Below are 17,068 nucleotides of genomic sequence, written 5' to 3'. Positions count from 1 at the left end.
CGAGTCGCAGAAGGTGTCTGAGACACCTTTCTGCATACAATTTTGCGAGTTGCAAATTGCGAGTCGGTCTGACTCGCAATTTGCAACTCGCAAAATTTTCTAATGCTACATCTGGCCCTAAGTCACCTCTCCGACTTTAATTGAAGTTTTTCACATCTAGTCACGTGACTCCTCCCACAGCTCTGAGTCCCGTTTAAGTAGGAGACCCATGCAATGTGGCTCCTGGTACGCCCCGTCGTTCCCTTAAAATCCTACATTACATGTTAAGGTAATCACAAAATACGTTTGACAATAGGGGAGAGAGGACAGATGGGTCAACTAAAGCAGGTATGGTAAGAGATAGGGGTGTCGTTATCAAAAGTGCAGCAGGTACACTGGCACTGAGTCTAAGGATCCAAGGATCCAACTGCAGCCCTATTACAGTTGTATTTTGTCGTCCCAAACCAGAGGATTGCATCAGGGCTCCTGGCATCCTTGCTACGCCACAAGTAAGAGAAAAGGAAATGGAGGATGTGCTAGCGACTGCTTGGATGAGGGGTATACAAAAGCAAGCTCATTTGGTGTGTGGATGCTTGTGTGCAGAATTGATTGTTGAGCAATAATTTGCTCCATCCCAGTTCAGCCTTTTGACTTTCCAATCATTTTTTCCACAGTCCTGAATCTTGGCTGCATTCCTTGCTCGGCCACTATGAGAGTTCAATCTCTTGGGTTCTGCAAGGGCTTCTAAATGGTCTTCATAAAAACACGTTGATAAACGTTGCTAACAATCAAGCATTGATTTTACCTCTCTGATGCTTCCCTGGCTTCTGACATCTTAGACAAATTATAGATACATGTCATTTTTCACATTGAAGAGCAAAAAGCCTTACTCATCGACCTCTTCAACACCACAATAGATTCTAAGCCCTACTGATTATAGGTCAGAAAGAATTTGTCCATATATCTTCTTGTTCCTCACTGAAATGAAACCATGCTAGTTGCCGATAGACTCAACACCTTGGGTCACTGTAGACCATCCAGAGACATACCCCAGTCCGACGTCTAGAAATGTTAAAATCATACATAAGCAAACCTGGGACTCTGCCATGTAGAAAAATCCACAAGACCTAAACACACCTGAAAGCTAAACATCTGGGTTTTCTAAATTTGAGGCTCAAATACATCCTGCATATGAGGCTTAACAATGGTGACAGACAGAAGTGTGTGCTTTCCTGTATTATAAATGCTTCACCCAGGTTAACAAGGAGAGCTAAAAGTGCACCTCTAAGATATGTAAGCATGCTTGACCTGAGCCATCTCGCCAATGGTGTAACAATACTTGAGGGGGCCCTCCTGAAAAGTACTTAGAGGGACCCCACTCCGGACGCACTCCGGAGCTCTCGGCTCTCTGAGGGAGGGAAAAAAAGCAAAACTAGTGGAAAAGCGAAGGTCATTAGATTTAGTTTCTTTGTCTCTTGAAAAAATTAACATTATTATAAACGTCCCTGTCTCAGGATGGTAAATACAAACATATCTAGGAAAGTGGATGTTGGAATTCTGTATTGTAAGTTACTGATTATGAATTGTTAGAGAAGCGTGTTCAATATTAGAGAAGTTTCTGAAATCTACAGTTGAATTATATATAGCCAGGGACGTTAAAATAGAGAATTCAGAATGTGTATTCGACCCTTTATTCAGCAATTTTAAAGGGCTTTCATGAAGTCATTTAAAAAACAGGGTACGATTGTGCTGGCTCCATAATTCTTTGTGTTGCTGCTGAATAATGAAATTCAGTGATCGTTTTAAAGGGCATCTCTGGTTATTATTCCCAGAATGGATACAGGCATGCAACTTCCAAAACCTTCCATTGTCTTTTTCCTTCAGAATTAGGAATGTAAAAAGCAAACTAAGTTATCTGACAACGCTAGCTATTAGAAGGCTTTCACAAACTGGCCAGGTTGTTTTTATCAAGGAGAGACTGTCTGCTAAAATTTCCCACCTATATTGTCACATTCTAGAATTGTTAGAAGTGACTTTTCACCGGCTTCCATAATCTCCTTTGATGCAGAAGTCTTGATGCAGAGAAGGCCATTGTGAAGTGGAATTACCCGCAGATGGTCAGTGAAACAGTATGATATGGCTTACAGGTTCATTAACGGCATGCAATGCCCATATCCTACTCAAAGTAATGTATAACTGTACATTTATTTTACCTTATAATTGTTCATGACAGGAATGCCCCTTGTTTGCGTCATGCACTCAGCTGGTTCCAACCGCAGGGACTATCCTGGACCTCCAGTCCCATCTGGGTCTGATTGTAACAAGTTATGACTGTCTGGTTCCACCAACAGCCACCAGGATGGGATAAAACAAGAAAAAAGAAGAACCCACATCACTACCAGAACTGCTTAACTACCAAGTACCTGCCTAGAAGGCTGTGGATGCCTGGACCTCTATATCTCCCATGCAGATGCAATACACTGCAAATGATAAAAAACAAAGTTATCCAAGATTCCCTACTTAGAACCCCAACAATTATTTACACTTCAGATACACTTACAGAAATCATTGTAAACATTTCATAAAAAACAGAAGAGCAACCAATTCAAGAATAACTGAAGAACTTCTGGAACTTTGGAAGTTAAGGGGAATCTGAGTCTGAACAAATACAACTATAGACTCTTGGAACGTATACCAAAGTGCCAAATACAGCTTGTCTAGAACACAATGACAACATTTCCGCTTGTATATGAAGAGTTCAGAGGGCTACAACAAGAGTTAAAAAATGATGGGTCTCTGGGGGAGGGCTCAATACTCCAACAATGATCAGAGTTCAAAACAGGATCACGTCTCAGGAAGAAAGTTTTGAAGTATCACAAATCTATAGTTTAGGGTGCACTAACCTGAGAGCTAAGTACTTGACCTTGAAAATACTGGAACTGGAATCCAAAATGACAGGAATCTCAGTTCAAGAAGCTCATCAGAAACAGAGTCGTAACTCATTGGGGAAAACACTGGAAGCTTTGTAGGCACCAGAATTACGGAGTCATCAAAAGGGCTTCGAAGACTAGAGCACTGGAAACTCTGGATGAATAAGGAGACGATTGCAGGGAAGAAATTTGCTCTGGATTGGGACACAGAAAGATGAGTGCAGGAATGATGCTAGTGCACATCGAGAATAGGTTCATGACCAAGCGCTGATGCAGATTCAAAGAGGGTATATATACAGGAAGCCAGGGGTATTCTAGATAGTCACGTGGTCCACACAGAGGCATGCATTATTCAAGTGAACCTGAAGTGGGGAAATACATGTGTTGCATTACAGGGGAATTGGGCCTGCCCAGTAGCAGGTGCAAGCAGTAATTGACATATGACCATTACAGTGGAACCCTGGTGAACAATGGTACAGCCCAGTGTTCTTCAGAGGAAATGTGGTTATTCTAACTGGGCATATATTTGCAGCTGCAAACTGGATGAAACTGTATAGCAACACAACAGGAGGGTCAGTGGTTCAGACTTCAGCAGTTGAGGGAAGCCATAGAGAGGGCATGAACCCGAGAGGCCACACTAGGGAAGCAAACAGAACTGAGATTATTAAAGTTAGGGAGGCGCTACAAAAGAAGGGTGACATGGGCCCCGAAGGTAAAACCCACAGCACATAGGGCACAAAATGGAGTTGTGACAGTTTCCCCTGCAAAGGATGACCTACTGGGCCTGGTTTGTCAGGGTGGTAGGCATGAAATACCAGATCATTTGAGGGGCATGGACATTGCCAGCTGGTTCTCAAGCCATATCCTTTCCATGTAATCAGGTAAAACAAGCAACCCTTAATGTATCATGAAACCCTCTGGACTTCAAATTCAAGGTGACTATCCAGGGTTACAAGTGGGGGGAGGAGCAAGTTGTGTGTGGGCAAGATACGGTTTAAGGAGGGAAACATGAACTCAGGCTGAACAGGAAACCTGTCTGGCAGTTGAAGCTGGACTTCTACAGGATTAATAACCTTTTTGTTGTTTTTTTTTGTTTGTTTTGTTTAAACTATTTTTATTAACTTTTTCCAGTCTGGGCATACCAGATTACAAAAATACATACAGAACAACACTGTACTTTGGCACCAAAGGTAACAGCGGCTTTCCAACCACAAATTCATCCCTCCCCCCAAACTCCCACAGACATTCTGGCAGTCTTAAACAGTTTGTTATGTAGGCCCCGTTCTCCTGTGCATGAGTCCCATTCCCTCCCATCGTGCCTTGGATTACAGACCTCCATGGACCCCCAGGGAACCCCTGACCTTGCCTCCCTACAAAGACAGTGAATGATACGTCAACCAAGTACTCCATATCCTGTCAAACTTTCTCAGACAGCCTCTGTTTGCATATTTGACCTTTTCTGCCGTCATGAAGCCATCCATACCTCTCCTCTATGTCCCTCCCATGGGTCCATGCACTACGCCCCACAAACGGGCCACGTTTCTCTTAGCCATCACCATCCCAAGATTGTAGAATAAGAGTTTTGCCCTGGGCACATCTACATCATTGGGAATGCACAGGAGGATATATTTGGGGTCAAGCGGTAGCCGCTCCACAACCACCTCCTGTAGTTCCCCCACAATCTTCCCCCAGTATTCCGGCAGTACAGTGCAATCCCATATGGTATGGAAAAAAGTGCCTATCTGCCCCTGACATCGTACACAGTTCGGGTGTTGCGCCCGCCCCATAGTATATCCACGCTGCCTATCATAACATATCCTATAAAGGATCTTAAACTGGATAAGTTGCAGCCTCGACCTCATGGCAACTTCTTGGGGAAACATCAGCGTGTCCTCCCAATCGATATCCTCCATGTCCCCTAAGTCAGCCTCCCATCGATGGCGTAGTTTAATAAGGGTGTGCGGCATGTTATTATTAATTGTTCTATACCTCATAGAGACAGCTTTCTTCGTTAACTGTTCAGTCAACAGTCTACCCTCCAGCAGGGAATATTCTGGTATTTCCATCCCAGGGAGGCCCTCCTGCTCTCCAAGCATGCCACAGTCGAGCATAGTAGAGGAACTGCATCTTGCTGAGCCCATGAGCTGCCCTCAGTGCAGCAAAGGGAATAAAATTCCCCACTTCCAGCACATCTCCCAGATTAGAAATTCCAAGGCGATCCCATGTCTCAAATCCTGTCAACTTTCTGATATCTGACAACCAGCCACCCTCCCACAGGGCAGTCATCCTAGAGGGCCTGCGCATCCAACCCAGCACCTTGGTTGCTCTAGTCCAGGCTCCGAGAGCCCCCTGTGTAGAAGGCAGTAGCCATCGCTCCCCCCTTCCACCATATAAATAATGGACAAAAGACCCCTCTTCCCACTGCAATCTCTCCAGCCTAGAAGTAGGGTGGTCACCAGAGGCAAATATCCAGTCATTAATGTTGATCAGGAGCACGGCCCAATAATATCCTTCCACATCCGGCAGGGACAGGCCCCCATTGTAATGATTATGTTGCAGGGTTTTGAGCACAAGGCAAGGGTGTTTCTTTTCCATAAAAAGGCCCGCACATCCCGCTCCAGGGCAGGAAAAACCGCCTGTGGGATCCAGTAATACATGTGTTGTAGGACATATAGGAAGTTATTACAACTTTGGAGGAGGTGTTAATCCGTACCAAAAGTGACGGTAAAGTGACGGATATACCACTAGCCGTATTACGAGTTCCATTGGATATAATGGACTCGTAATACAGCTGGTGGTATATCCGTCACTTTACCGTCACTTTTGGGACGGATTAACACCTCCTCCAAAGTTGTAATAACCCCAATAATAACTTTGCTAGGGGGATCATTTTAAACAGGGCCACCCTACCCATCAGGGTGAGTGGGAGCCCCTTCCCCCACCAACGCTCCATATCAGCCTGGCACATTTCAGTCACCCTCCCTAGATTTCAGAAATGACAAAGATTCGCCATGTGCGTCATGAAGATGCTAATGTATCTGAAACCCTCACTGGAATATTTGAGTTGACCTGGAAGGGAGTGGGGAACCGTGTCCTCCAGTGGTGCATATAACACTGACTTATCCCAGTTAATCTGATACCCAGACTAACTACCGTACTCCATGAAAATCTGGAAGAGGCATGGCAGAGAATCTAGGGGTTTTGCTACGTAGAGGAGGATATCGTTGGTGTATAAGGAGATACGTTCTTCCTCTCTTCCCCCTTCTGTCAGCCTGAACCTGAATATCTGGGGGTGAGTTCAGATATTGCATGCTAAGGATTCTATAGTGAGTGCAAATAGCAAAGGGGACAAGGGACAAACCTGTCTGGTGCCTCTTGCAATAGGGAATTCAGACGAGAGAGTCCTGTTCACCCTGACCGCCGCCTCCGGGTTACCAAAGAGCAGCCGCACCCATTCCTGGGATCGGGCCCAGCCTAAACCTCTCCAGATTGTCTTCCAGGAAGGGCCACTGAACCGCATTGAATGCTTTTTCAGCATCCAGGGCCAAAAATATGTGGGGGTCAGAGTTGCACAAGATGGTATGTATCCAGTTATGTGCATGCCTCAGGTTATATCTTGTGGACCATCGCGGCATGAAGCCAGATTGGTCTCTGTGAACCAGAGGGGTAATAACTCCCTAAAGGCATGTGGCTAGTACCGTGGCCAGCACTTTCACCTCTACATTGAGGACAGAAATCGGCCTATATGATGCACAGGACGTTCTTGGTCGGCCCTCTTTATGAATAACCACTATTTCCGCCATCCTTAAATCCGGGGGGAGTGTTTCCTGGTTTCTTGCTTCCAAGAACATTGCCAGGAGATGGGGGACTACTAGATCACTCAGCTTTTCAAAACGCTCCGCTAGGAACCCATTAGAGCCTGGAGCTTTCCCTGCACCCAGCCCTGCCATGGCCTTTTTGACCTCCTCTAGGGTACTATCCCCTTCTAAGGCATCCCGGCCCTCAGCATTCAAGGTGGGGACCACAATGCCCTGCAGGTACTCCCTTACGTGATGCGGCTCTTGCAGCTGGCGGGCCCGGTACAATGACCAATAGTATTCAGCAAAGGCTTTCGCAATTTCTATATTTGTGGAAAAACTACCCCCCTGGGACTCTACCTCGTCCACCCACCTCGCCTCCATTACTTTCTTTCTCAGCCAGGCCAGGAGCTTCCCTGCCTTGTCATCCATTTCACAGAGCCTATAATGGGCATTGTGAAGTCAAGCTCTGCTTTCTGACTCTGCCACTGCTCTATATTCCGCTCTTGTTAGCTTCATGCAGCAAAGGCCGGGAGGAGCTTGCACCTGTGCCAGGGCCACTTCCATCTCTAGAAGTTGCTGCTTGTATTTTTTCTAGCTTTTCCAATGCCTTCTTCCTCTTCCGTGCCACTAAGTACTGCGCACTGTCTCTAATCACTGTCTTATATGCATCCCAGAGTATCACTGAGCACTCGACTGACCCCTGATTTTCCCAGAAGTATAGTTCCGTGTCTACACGGAGCCCAGGAGCCACTTCATAGTCTTGTAGATCCCACGCCCACGCTTCCATTTTTTGGGGTCTCCCTTCTGACTTACCAATCCATAGCATCAAGGGGGAATGGTCTGATAAACCCCGGGCCAGATAGTCCGCCTGGTGGACCACCTCCTTGTTCTCAGCAAGAGCAAAAATATAATCCAACCTAGAAAATACTTTATGCGCCCCTGAAAAGTAGGAGTATTTCCTGTCCATGGGGTGGGCGTGTATCCAAAGGTCCGACAGGCCCAACGTTGCAACAAATTGGTACAACGGAGTATGTGAGCCACTACCTGCAGACGCACCTGAGCGATCTAGCTACACGTCCATATCGTCATTAAAATCACTTCCCACCACATAGGTTGAGGCGTTCGCTGCCAATAAAATCTCTGCAAGCTTATCCAGGACCGAGCCTGAAGTCTAGGCAGGGCATATACACTTAGGAACAGTACTTTCTGTCTACCCCAAAGTCCCTGTATCCTCACGTACCTTCCGACTGGGTTCACCCACTGTCTCGAGATATGAAAGGGTGGGAATTTACGGATTAAAATCCCCACCCTCCTTGAGCCTGATGTGTAACATGCATGTTCCAGTGTAACATAGGATCTTCTCCCCAGAAATTTACACCTGGTGCCTTTGAGATGTGTCTCCTGAAGAAGTACAACGTCTGGGTGTATTCTCTGTATGTACTGCGCCACAAAACCTCGTTTAACGCTATCCCCAAGTCCATTTACATTCCAAAATAAGCACGGAAAAGGCCCTCATATGGACTTGGGGGGGCCCATATCACTTGTGGGAGCCATTATGCTTGACGAGGGATCTCGATGTGAGGGGGAGGGGCCCTGTCCCCTACTCACAGGCATGTGGGAAGGACAATCAATCGCCATCTGTACGGACTGCGGGACCTAGTATGCCTACATGTCTGTGGTGTATCCAACTTCAACAAAAACAGGCAAAAAATAACCCCCAACAAGACCTGCTTTGCCCCTCCCCACCCCACCTCACATGCGCCCCTGAGAGTAAGAAACTCCATGCTACTGCTCACCAGGATGCGAGATGTCTGTAGTCCCCCTCCCCCACCCTACCCTTTCAACACGAAACTACAACTCACGAGTGTCCTACACACAGGAAGGATAACCTCCACACTACTCAACAGGAGGGAACTTGCGCAATGTCTAGGTTACAGTCCAGCACCACCTGCTACTCCACTACGTCTTTGCACGGGTTGGTGCTATCACGTTCTGCTCCTACTCTTTCGGCCTCACCTTAATTTGTTGTCTCCACAGTCTGGACCCCTCTTTCTGCACTGAGAACCACCTCCTCTGTTTCTAGTTGGGTGATGGCCACCGCCAACAGATGGGGCGACCCCCAGTTGACCCTGTGATCGCACTCAGGCCATCACTCCCATGTCCAGCACCAAGTCCACCCCCTGCCTCTCCTCTGGATCACCTGGGCCACACTGTCCTCCAAATCGGGTGATGCTGCTCCACTCTTTGGCGATCGACTCACTTGCCATGGCGTGTCTCCACCCCCACCTCTGCTGGCTCCACCCCCTTCTCCTGGTCCACAACCGATCTCGCCATGCCATGGGCCGAGAGGGCCCGGGTCATCTACTTGACTCAGTGCCACCTCCCACAGACAGTTGAGGGCGCTTCTCCAGCCACTCCCTTGCGTCCTCTGGGGAGTGAAAGAAGAGCACCCTCCCCTGGAAGATGATTTTTAGTTTCGCTGGGATGAGGAGCATGTATTGTAGCTGGAGGCTGCAGAGTTTAGCATTCACAGACTCAAAAAAGCGCCGCTGCCTCTCAACTTCCCTTGTGTAATCAGGATTGATGAGGATTTTAGAGTTTTCGTGCCGCACCTCACCCATCTTACGGACCTCTGTAAGGATCATGCCTCTGTCCTGGTAATTTAGGAAACGGGAGATCATGGGCCTCGGCGGCGCCCCGGGGAGAGGGGGTGGGGGCGGCCCCTATCGCTTGGTGGGCACGTTCAATCACAAAGCAGGACGAGAATTTCTCTGTCGGCAAGACACTTTTCAGCCACGTTTCCAGGAACCGGCCCGTGTTTGTCCCTTCTGTTCCTTCCGGGAAGATCACGAATCTCAGATTGTTCCTGCGGGCCCGGTTTTCCGCATCCTCCAGCCGCCACATGATATCTTTGTTGAGGACCCTAGTCTCAGCCATTTCCTTGCTAAAATTCTGGACCGTGTCTTCCAAATCCGATATCCGTGTTCCCGCTGAGTTGACCCTTTCTGCCACGTTCTAGAGATCTTGATGCAGGAGGGACACTTCAAGAGTTCTGAAGGTCACGTACATTAAATGTGCCTTGATCCGTTGGCGCCAGTCTGTGCCTCACTGTTCGAGCTCCCCAGCCAGGGGGGCCTGGAGGGCATGGGGGCAGAGGAGGAGAGGGGAGAGCCACCACCCCCCCCTCAATGTACAGTATCACCCCCGATTCCCCAGCACCTCACCGCAAACCTCCTGCCCCCTTGCAGTGCTTCCTCCTGTCGGGTGAGAGTTGGAGGGGGGGAAGGTCACCAGAGGCCCCTCTATCACAACCCCACCCTTTCCAGCACGTCTTTGCCTGCGAAGTTCTGGGGATGGGCCCCCAGCACTCACCAGAGTATTGCCCTTCACGTGGCGGCATCGGGCCTTGCTGCCCCAATTGTTCTCACCTCCTTCTATCCATTCGGGGGGGAGAGGGCCGCGGGACAGACGAGGACAGAAGCTGATGGCCGAGCAGCACCCCTCCTGTCCAGGGGGCCCACCCGGCGATTCTCGGGCCGAGTGGGTTTCCCCGGGACCGGACCCGCCCACAGGGCAGATCAGGCTTCACCAGTCAGGCCCAGGAGGCCTTTGCAAATGCTCTCCCACTGCTACAGCCTCAGCAGGGGCACTGCTACACTGCCGTCCCTTCTCGGGGGCCCCAATGACACCAGTGCAGATGTGGAGAAAAGCGGGGGCCAATCAGAGCCCCCGCCGCCCAGGAGGCCTACTCCACTGCTCCCAGGCTACGTTTGGCACCTCCGGTCTGGGCCCTCTCCCGTGCCTGCGCAGACCTCATCAGGCGGCCGTGCCAGGAGTGAGTCAGGAGGCCCCCACACCACCACCCAGGCCACTACTGCCCCTCCGGGGGGGTTACTTCACCTCCAGCATCGCACTGGGGGCCAGCTGGGAGACAGCAGATCTCCCATCAGGATTCATTTAGGTAGGTCGGGACTGAGCTCCCTCAGGGCGCATCCGTCCTCGGCGCCATCTTGGCTCAGCCCCCCCATTTAATAACCCTTTCATTCAGAAAGAGAACAATAAACTGAGGTTGCGATATGTGGGGACCATGTAATCATAAATTCTTTGTGACTAGCCAAACATTATCTCTGCTTTTTTTCTCTGTAGGATTCGATGATGCTTGTTAGCGTGTTTTTCCATGTTAACCTTAGCCTGTAGTAAGTGTTCTGACACTGCTTGTTGAGAGTCAGTGAGTTGCTTAACAAAGTCTTGTATTGCAGGTACATTGTCACATTTGTTAACAATATTTTCAGATAGCATTTGTAAATCAAAGACTTTTACACAATAAAAAGGAGATACCCTAGTAGCCACATGCTGTGAATTGTTATATGCAAACTCTGCAAAATGCAAGAAGGACTCCTACTCTTTGGGAGTTGAGGTTAGACGACATCACAGTGTCTGTTCAGATACCTAGTTTACTCGCTCTATCTGCCCATCAGTTTGTAGGTGATAGGCAGATGAGGGTTGAGCATCAATGTCCAAAGATGTGCAGAGACTGGACCAGAACTGGCAAACGAACTGCATACTCCTGTCAGAAATAATAACAGATGGCACATCGTGGAGCCACAGGATATGTTGCACAAATATGGTGGAAAGAGTCCTGGGATTGGGTATTTGTTTCAGGGCAATGAAGTGGGCCACCTTGGAAAACAAAATAACCACCATCCAAATAATATTGTGGCTGTTGGAGTAGGGCAAATCTGTGATAAAATCTGTATGCCAGGGATGTGGGAATTCAGGTAGGGTTTTTAATAGACCCGCTTTTAATAGACCCGCAGGGGTGGTACGGGACGTCTTATTCTGAGAGCATATAGGACAGGTCTGGACAGAATCATGCACATTCTTGGACAGAGTAGGCCACCAAAACCATTGCTGACAATTGGCTAAGGTCTTGTGAATTCCAGGATGCTCTACCAATGGGGTATCATGACACCAAATTAGGGCTTCTTATCTCAATTCTTTGGTGGGAACACATAAAGTGGTACCATAATATGGAAGGTTGTTATGAACATGATTATCTTTGTTTGTTACCCACACTTCTAAATCCTCCTGACTCATTCTTTGTCTAATCCTATTCACAAATGATTCTTGTTCAGAAAGACATATTACGTCTTCAGACGCTATGATGTTCAGTGGTATCAGTTCCTGAATCTGATTCGAATAACCTCTCCTGGATAACTGATCTGCCTTAGTATGTAGTGGGCCTGGCTGATAGGTAATGTTGAAATTGTGTTTGCTAAAAAAACAACAACCATCTTGCTTCTGTAAGATTGGAGATTCTTATGATCAGTATATATGGTAATTGTATGTTGCACCCCTAATAAGTACTTCTGGCATTCTTGGGAGCACAATTTAATAGCCAATAGTTCTTGTTCTGTTACTGTATAGCTCTGTTTGGCTGGCAACAATTTATTTTAAAAGAATGCCCTTGGATTTATTTGTCCAGTGATACTGTCACATTATGACAAAACACCTCCTACAGCAACCTGAGAGGCATCCACCTCTACAAAGTACGGTAAGTTGGGATCCAGATGTCTGCGCACCAGAGCTGTAGTGAATTTCTCTTTAAGTAATTTGAATGGATTATCTTCCTCATCAGACCAGAGAAAGGGTATCTTTTTTTCTGTAAAAGTCTGGTTATAGGGCTTACTGTGTCAGAGAAATGGGTGATAAAGGGCAGGAAAGCAAATAAAGTACTAGGTAATATTTTACTTCTGCCAAAATTGGCTTATTATGTATGTGTGCTACTGAGAACGCCTTCCACATGACACTGACAACAGTGCTCTGTAGAAGTCCTGATTTTTGGTTTTACTTAAGGTGAAAAAGACTACTGTACTTTCTTTTGGCGGTTGTATGTGAAGGTTCCAGCTTGGAAATTAGCTCTTTCTAGCTTCTCAGAATATTTCCCATTTACACTTTTCCCTAGAACATCTGTGCCTGACCTGAAAGCAAAAGCAAATGTCATAAACCTTTGCTTACATCACATTGTATGATGTGTGAGTGAGTGATGAGTGTTTGTATCAGTATGGACTAATATTAAATATACAGTAACGCTAGAAAGCATTATGCTTTAAAAGCCCATCCTCAGCCAACTTTCCTCTGAGCTAAGTTTCACTCGAAATTAGGACTCTACCGTCGTTTCTGTAATGAATCCCAGACTTCCTGCAGCAGAACAGTTGAAAACATGCCCCTCTCTCTTGTGTGTATCATTTCTTCAAGAAAGAACTTTGTCCAGAATTGGGGTGGGACGACTGAGGACTATTCCTGATGCCCCTTTCAGGATTAGTGTGGTGTAGGTCTGCTCTCAACAGATTGCTTTTGTCTTCTGGAGAACTAGCTCCTGTAATATGCATATGTGGAGACAGTCCTCTATATCCCGAAGAGGCTGCTGGTCTGTGCAGTCCTGAGAATTCTGAATGGTCTTCTGTGTGCCAGTGGTCCATCTGTTGAACTTATTCCATATCTTCTTGGTTCTAGAGGGGAATTTAAGACTGCAACATTTTCAAAAGGATTTTATCACATAGGAAAAGCTCAAATCTCATCCCAGCTGTTCATAAGCTACTGCTAATGTTGCTGCTGTGTGTACCTGTGTACACAAACCAGTGACAGCAAAATACCTATAGGGAGGCTGGTGGCATTATGCCACTTTGTAACCCTTTGCGCTACATTATTCCTGTGCCAGGCATAATGTATGCAAGGGGGCATTCCCTCATTGGGGTGAGGGGAATGGTGCAAGAAATCTAAAAGATTTCTTTGCGTAATTTTCTACAGCACCTTTACCGCCTGCTCAGAGCAGGCGTTAAAAGGAGGCACACCATTGTTTACAATGGGTCTCAATGGACTTTGCAGGATTTTGATGCTATTCCTGCAAAGCTCCGAACTAGCATCAAATGTTTTGACACTAGTTCCCTAACTACCACCTATCCTAGATACAGCGCACACATGGTGGCATTAGGGAGCGCTAAGGGGCAAAAGAAAATTGGCGTTCTACTGGGTGCAGTTCCACCTTTCTTAAAACTGTCCCTCAGTTTCTTCCTGAACTGGAGAAGGTTGGGAGCGATGCTGATGTTGGGGTTATATTGTTTTCAGATCCTGGGTGACAAAACCGACAAAACTTGCCTTTTTGTCTTTTCTTTAATGCAGTTGTTTCCAGCTTTGAGTGCTTCTGTCCACCCAAGACTGTTAATTTGTGACCCTGGTTGTTAGTGTATCTCTTTTTCTGAGAACATGTGGTTCATTGTATGTTCTTTCATTCTTATGGTATTGTTGCTTGGGTGGAATATTGAACACACCGCCATGATGTATATTCTCTGAGGGTTGCCTCTCCCCTGTGGCCAACCTTCCATAGGTGCACTCACCAGTATCTGTTTGCCACTGTATGCACATTAGTGTAGCTCAATCAAAGCTCAAATGAAGCAAGTGACCTGCCTCTCTCCAGCCCCTCCCTCCTTCTGGAAGGCGGATTACATTAAATTAATTATGAAACATTACATAGGTATAAAGACACAAATAAGCTTGCGTATTTCTACATAAAGTGGCACAATCATGTTGAATTAACATTTTTGTATTCTTGCACACTGCCACCTTTCTCTGGCATACGATGTTTGTCTGAAGTATATTTTTCAAACAGATATTCATTTCGTCTCTGTACACAATTCGTAATTAAACTTCTGATAAATATTGCAAATTATATCCTAAATGAATGACAAAGATGCAGGAAATGGCATTTAAAATGTGTTTTTTATATATTTTAGAGTGATAGCTGCATGGTTGCAGGACTGAAAACTCCAAAAATATTTCAGCTGTTGGTTTCCAACACAACCTTTGTGAACTTCGACCAGCACAGCTGTACAGCCATCAACACGTGCTCTGATTGTTACCAGGGACAAGGTATGCAAATGTCACATCGGTCTTGTAAATATAAATTGTTCGGAGTTATTTCCTATATTCTAAATGCTGTAAACATCTGAATTGAGACTCTACGGGCCCTCCGGCGACAGTAGTGGGTGTTATACCTGAATGGGTGAAATGTGTACATGTTTTTCTGATGCCATCAATGATTACTCGCTGTGGGAGACAAATACATAGCACTTTTGTATTAAATTCCCTTTTTAGTTCATTTGGGTTTGGGAAAGACGCAGCAAATGCTACTCTGTGAATTTCAGTTTGTCTATTTCATATCACTACCTTTTGTACTATTAATGAGTTTTAATGCTGTATGTTTGTCTCACAAACCCTCATAACCAGTAGTGCAGAAATGCCAACACTGCACGTGTTTATAAAACCCGCATGCAGAACACTGTCCGCACAATTACAAGCTGTTTATCCCGTGTGCGGTAATATGTGCGGTAAACATCATGTAAATTGTATCGCATACGATAACTTCCGCATGCGACACCTACCAGGTGATAAATTCCGCATTGGATACTTTTAGTTTTAGGTAACTAAAATACAATTCTCAAAATGTTTTTGTTTTGTTTGTTAATGAAAAACAATGATAATAATTAAAAAATGCAATTCCAATTGAGGTTGTATTTTTAAATCAATCGGATCAGCTAGTCGTAAATGCCTAAAACTGGTTAGTTTCTATGATAAAATAAAGAACTCTACTGAAAATGATTAAAATTGTACGAAAGGTTTTAAATCACCACCATTTGAAATACACACAGGATGCTGGCATGATGAATGCAACAACAATTTAGAAAAGCATTTGCGTGTATCCTTAATTCGCTTCATTTACATATATCTTCCATTTAAAAATAAAATAAAAAATAAAAATGTTACATTTTATTTTGCTTGTACATTTTTTATATAATCCCCATAACTCAATTGGGGGGTGAAGGCACCATGCCTGCTCTTTGCAGATGATACATTATTGTTATCCCAAACTGCTTCTGGTTTAACAACATTACTCCTAAAATTCACGTCCTTCTGTAAAGACCACGGCCTTGAAGTTAATTCCACGAAAACCAAGTATATGATCTTCGGTGACAATAAACACAAAGTAAGAAAGAGAATCTTTACGGAAGGGGTAGAGTTGGAGAGAGTTGCCAATTGTTTTTATCTGGGGGTTATATTGGAGGATACGCATAGATGGCAGGCCCAGTTAACAAGGGCACAAATGTGTTTGAAACAGAATCTGGGTGGCGTTTTGAGATTTGCAAACAGGTCCCCTAGGTTCGCAATTTCTCCAGCAATGGAAATATATAAGCTACAAGCAAGAGAGAGTGCTCTGTATGGAGCGGAGTCATGGGGATATGGTAACTTGAAGGATTTGGAGATCGCTGAAAATTCTTTTATAAAATCTATCCTGAGAATACCCACTAGTTCCCCTACGATGCCTGTCCGTATGGACGTGAATTTAGACTCTATTGCACATATAGCTGCGCTGAAACCAATATTATACTGGATCAGAATATGGTCCTTGGATACACTTAGACCATTCAGGACATGGCTGAATGCCTTGATCAGTGAAAACAATACGGGAAAAATCCCATGGTGCAACTATGTTAGAGTTAGTCTGACCAATTTGGGGTTGTCCCATTTTTTGATGGTCCCTTGTGAACTACCCAAAAATGTGGCATATATTGTTAAGGATGCATACTGGCTGAGGCTAAATCTGGGCAAATTAGCAGAGGTCCCTTTAGGTAGCTTGACAGATAAGTTTACATCAGTCAACTGTCCCTATGAGTTTGAATCGTATATGGATTTGATCACATTCCCCCGAGCCTGTGCCCTCTACGTCAGATTCAGGCTAGGCTCGCTAATGTTACGTTCTTTTACCTGTACCTGGTCTAAAGATGATTCTCATGCCAACCTTTGACCGATGGGCTACGATAAACAACAAATTAAATGGATTATATCTCTTTGCAGAACCATGGACTTTCAAAACTGGTTTGCAGCCTTTAGAATTTTTAGGTCCAATACCCAGGGTGCGGTGGCATTTGCCCTAGCCAGCTACTTAGATGAAATCTGGCATGTGAGAACAAAAATGTTAAAGCCATCTCCTAAATAGGAGCCTATAGTGGGAATGTTTTCTACTTTCATCTTATTTATATTGTTTTTATTCAGGAATATACTTGATCTATGATAGTTATTATCAAAAACGTTGTATTTTGCACGATTCTACAATATGGCACGAATCTTTAATAGGGAGAATGTTTTATATCGTAGGATTTTTATACACAGTCTATTTTTGTAAAATTGTGAATTTGTGATGTGCTTTTATGGTACTTGTTTGTTTATCTTGTCTTTGTCTTGTCACGGCAGTCCCATATCATTATTACTCGGATCTGTAGCATATTCCTCTTGAGTATATGA

The 17,068-nt window shown here is 45.4% G+C and overlaps 1 protein-coding gene across 1 annotated transcript in view; it reads left to right on the top strand.

The window, feature by feature from the left end:
- Positions 1-17,068, top strand: part of PKHD1 (PKHD1 ciliary IPT domain containing fibrocystin/polyductin) — a 1,684,711-nt gene that overhangs the window by 1,207,103 nt on the left and 460,540 nt on the right. Inside the window, exon 46 of the mRNA XM_069236642.1 lies at positions 14,503-14,638. Coding sequence (XP_069092743.1) covers positions 14,503-14,638 — 136 coding nt within the window. The remainder of the gene's footprint in view (positions 1-14,502; positions 14,639-17,068) is intronic.

This window comes from Pleurodeles waltl, chromosome 5 (genome assembly GCF_031143425.1).
Source record: "Pleurodeles waltl isolate 20211129_DDA chromosome 5, aPleWal1.hap1.20221129, whole genome shotgun sequence".
Taxonomy (NCBI): Eukaryota; Metazoa; Chordata; class Amphibia; order Caudata; family Salamandridae; genus Pleurodeles; species Pleurodeles waltl.
The sequence above is the reverse complement of the archived record's forward strand: the minus strand, read 5'-3'. Positions and strand labels throughout refer to the sequence as shown.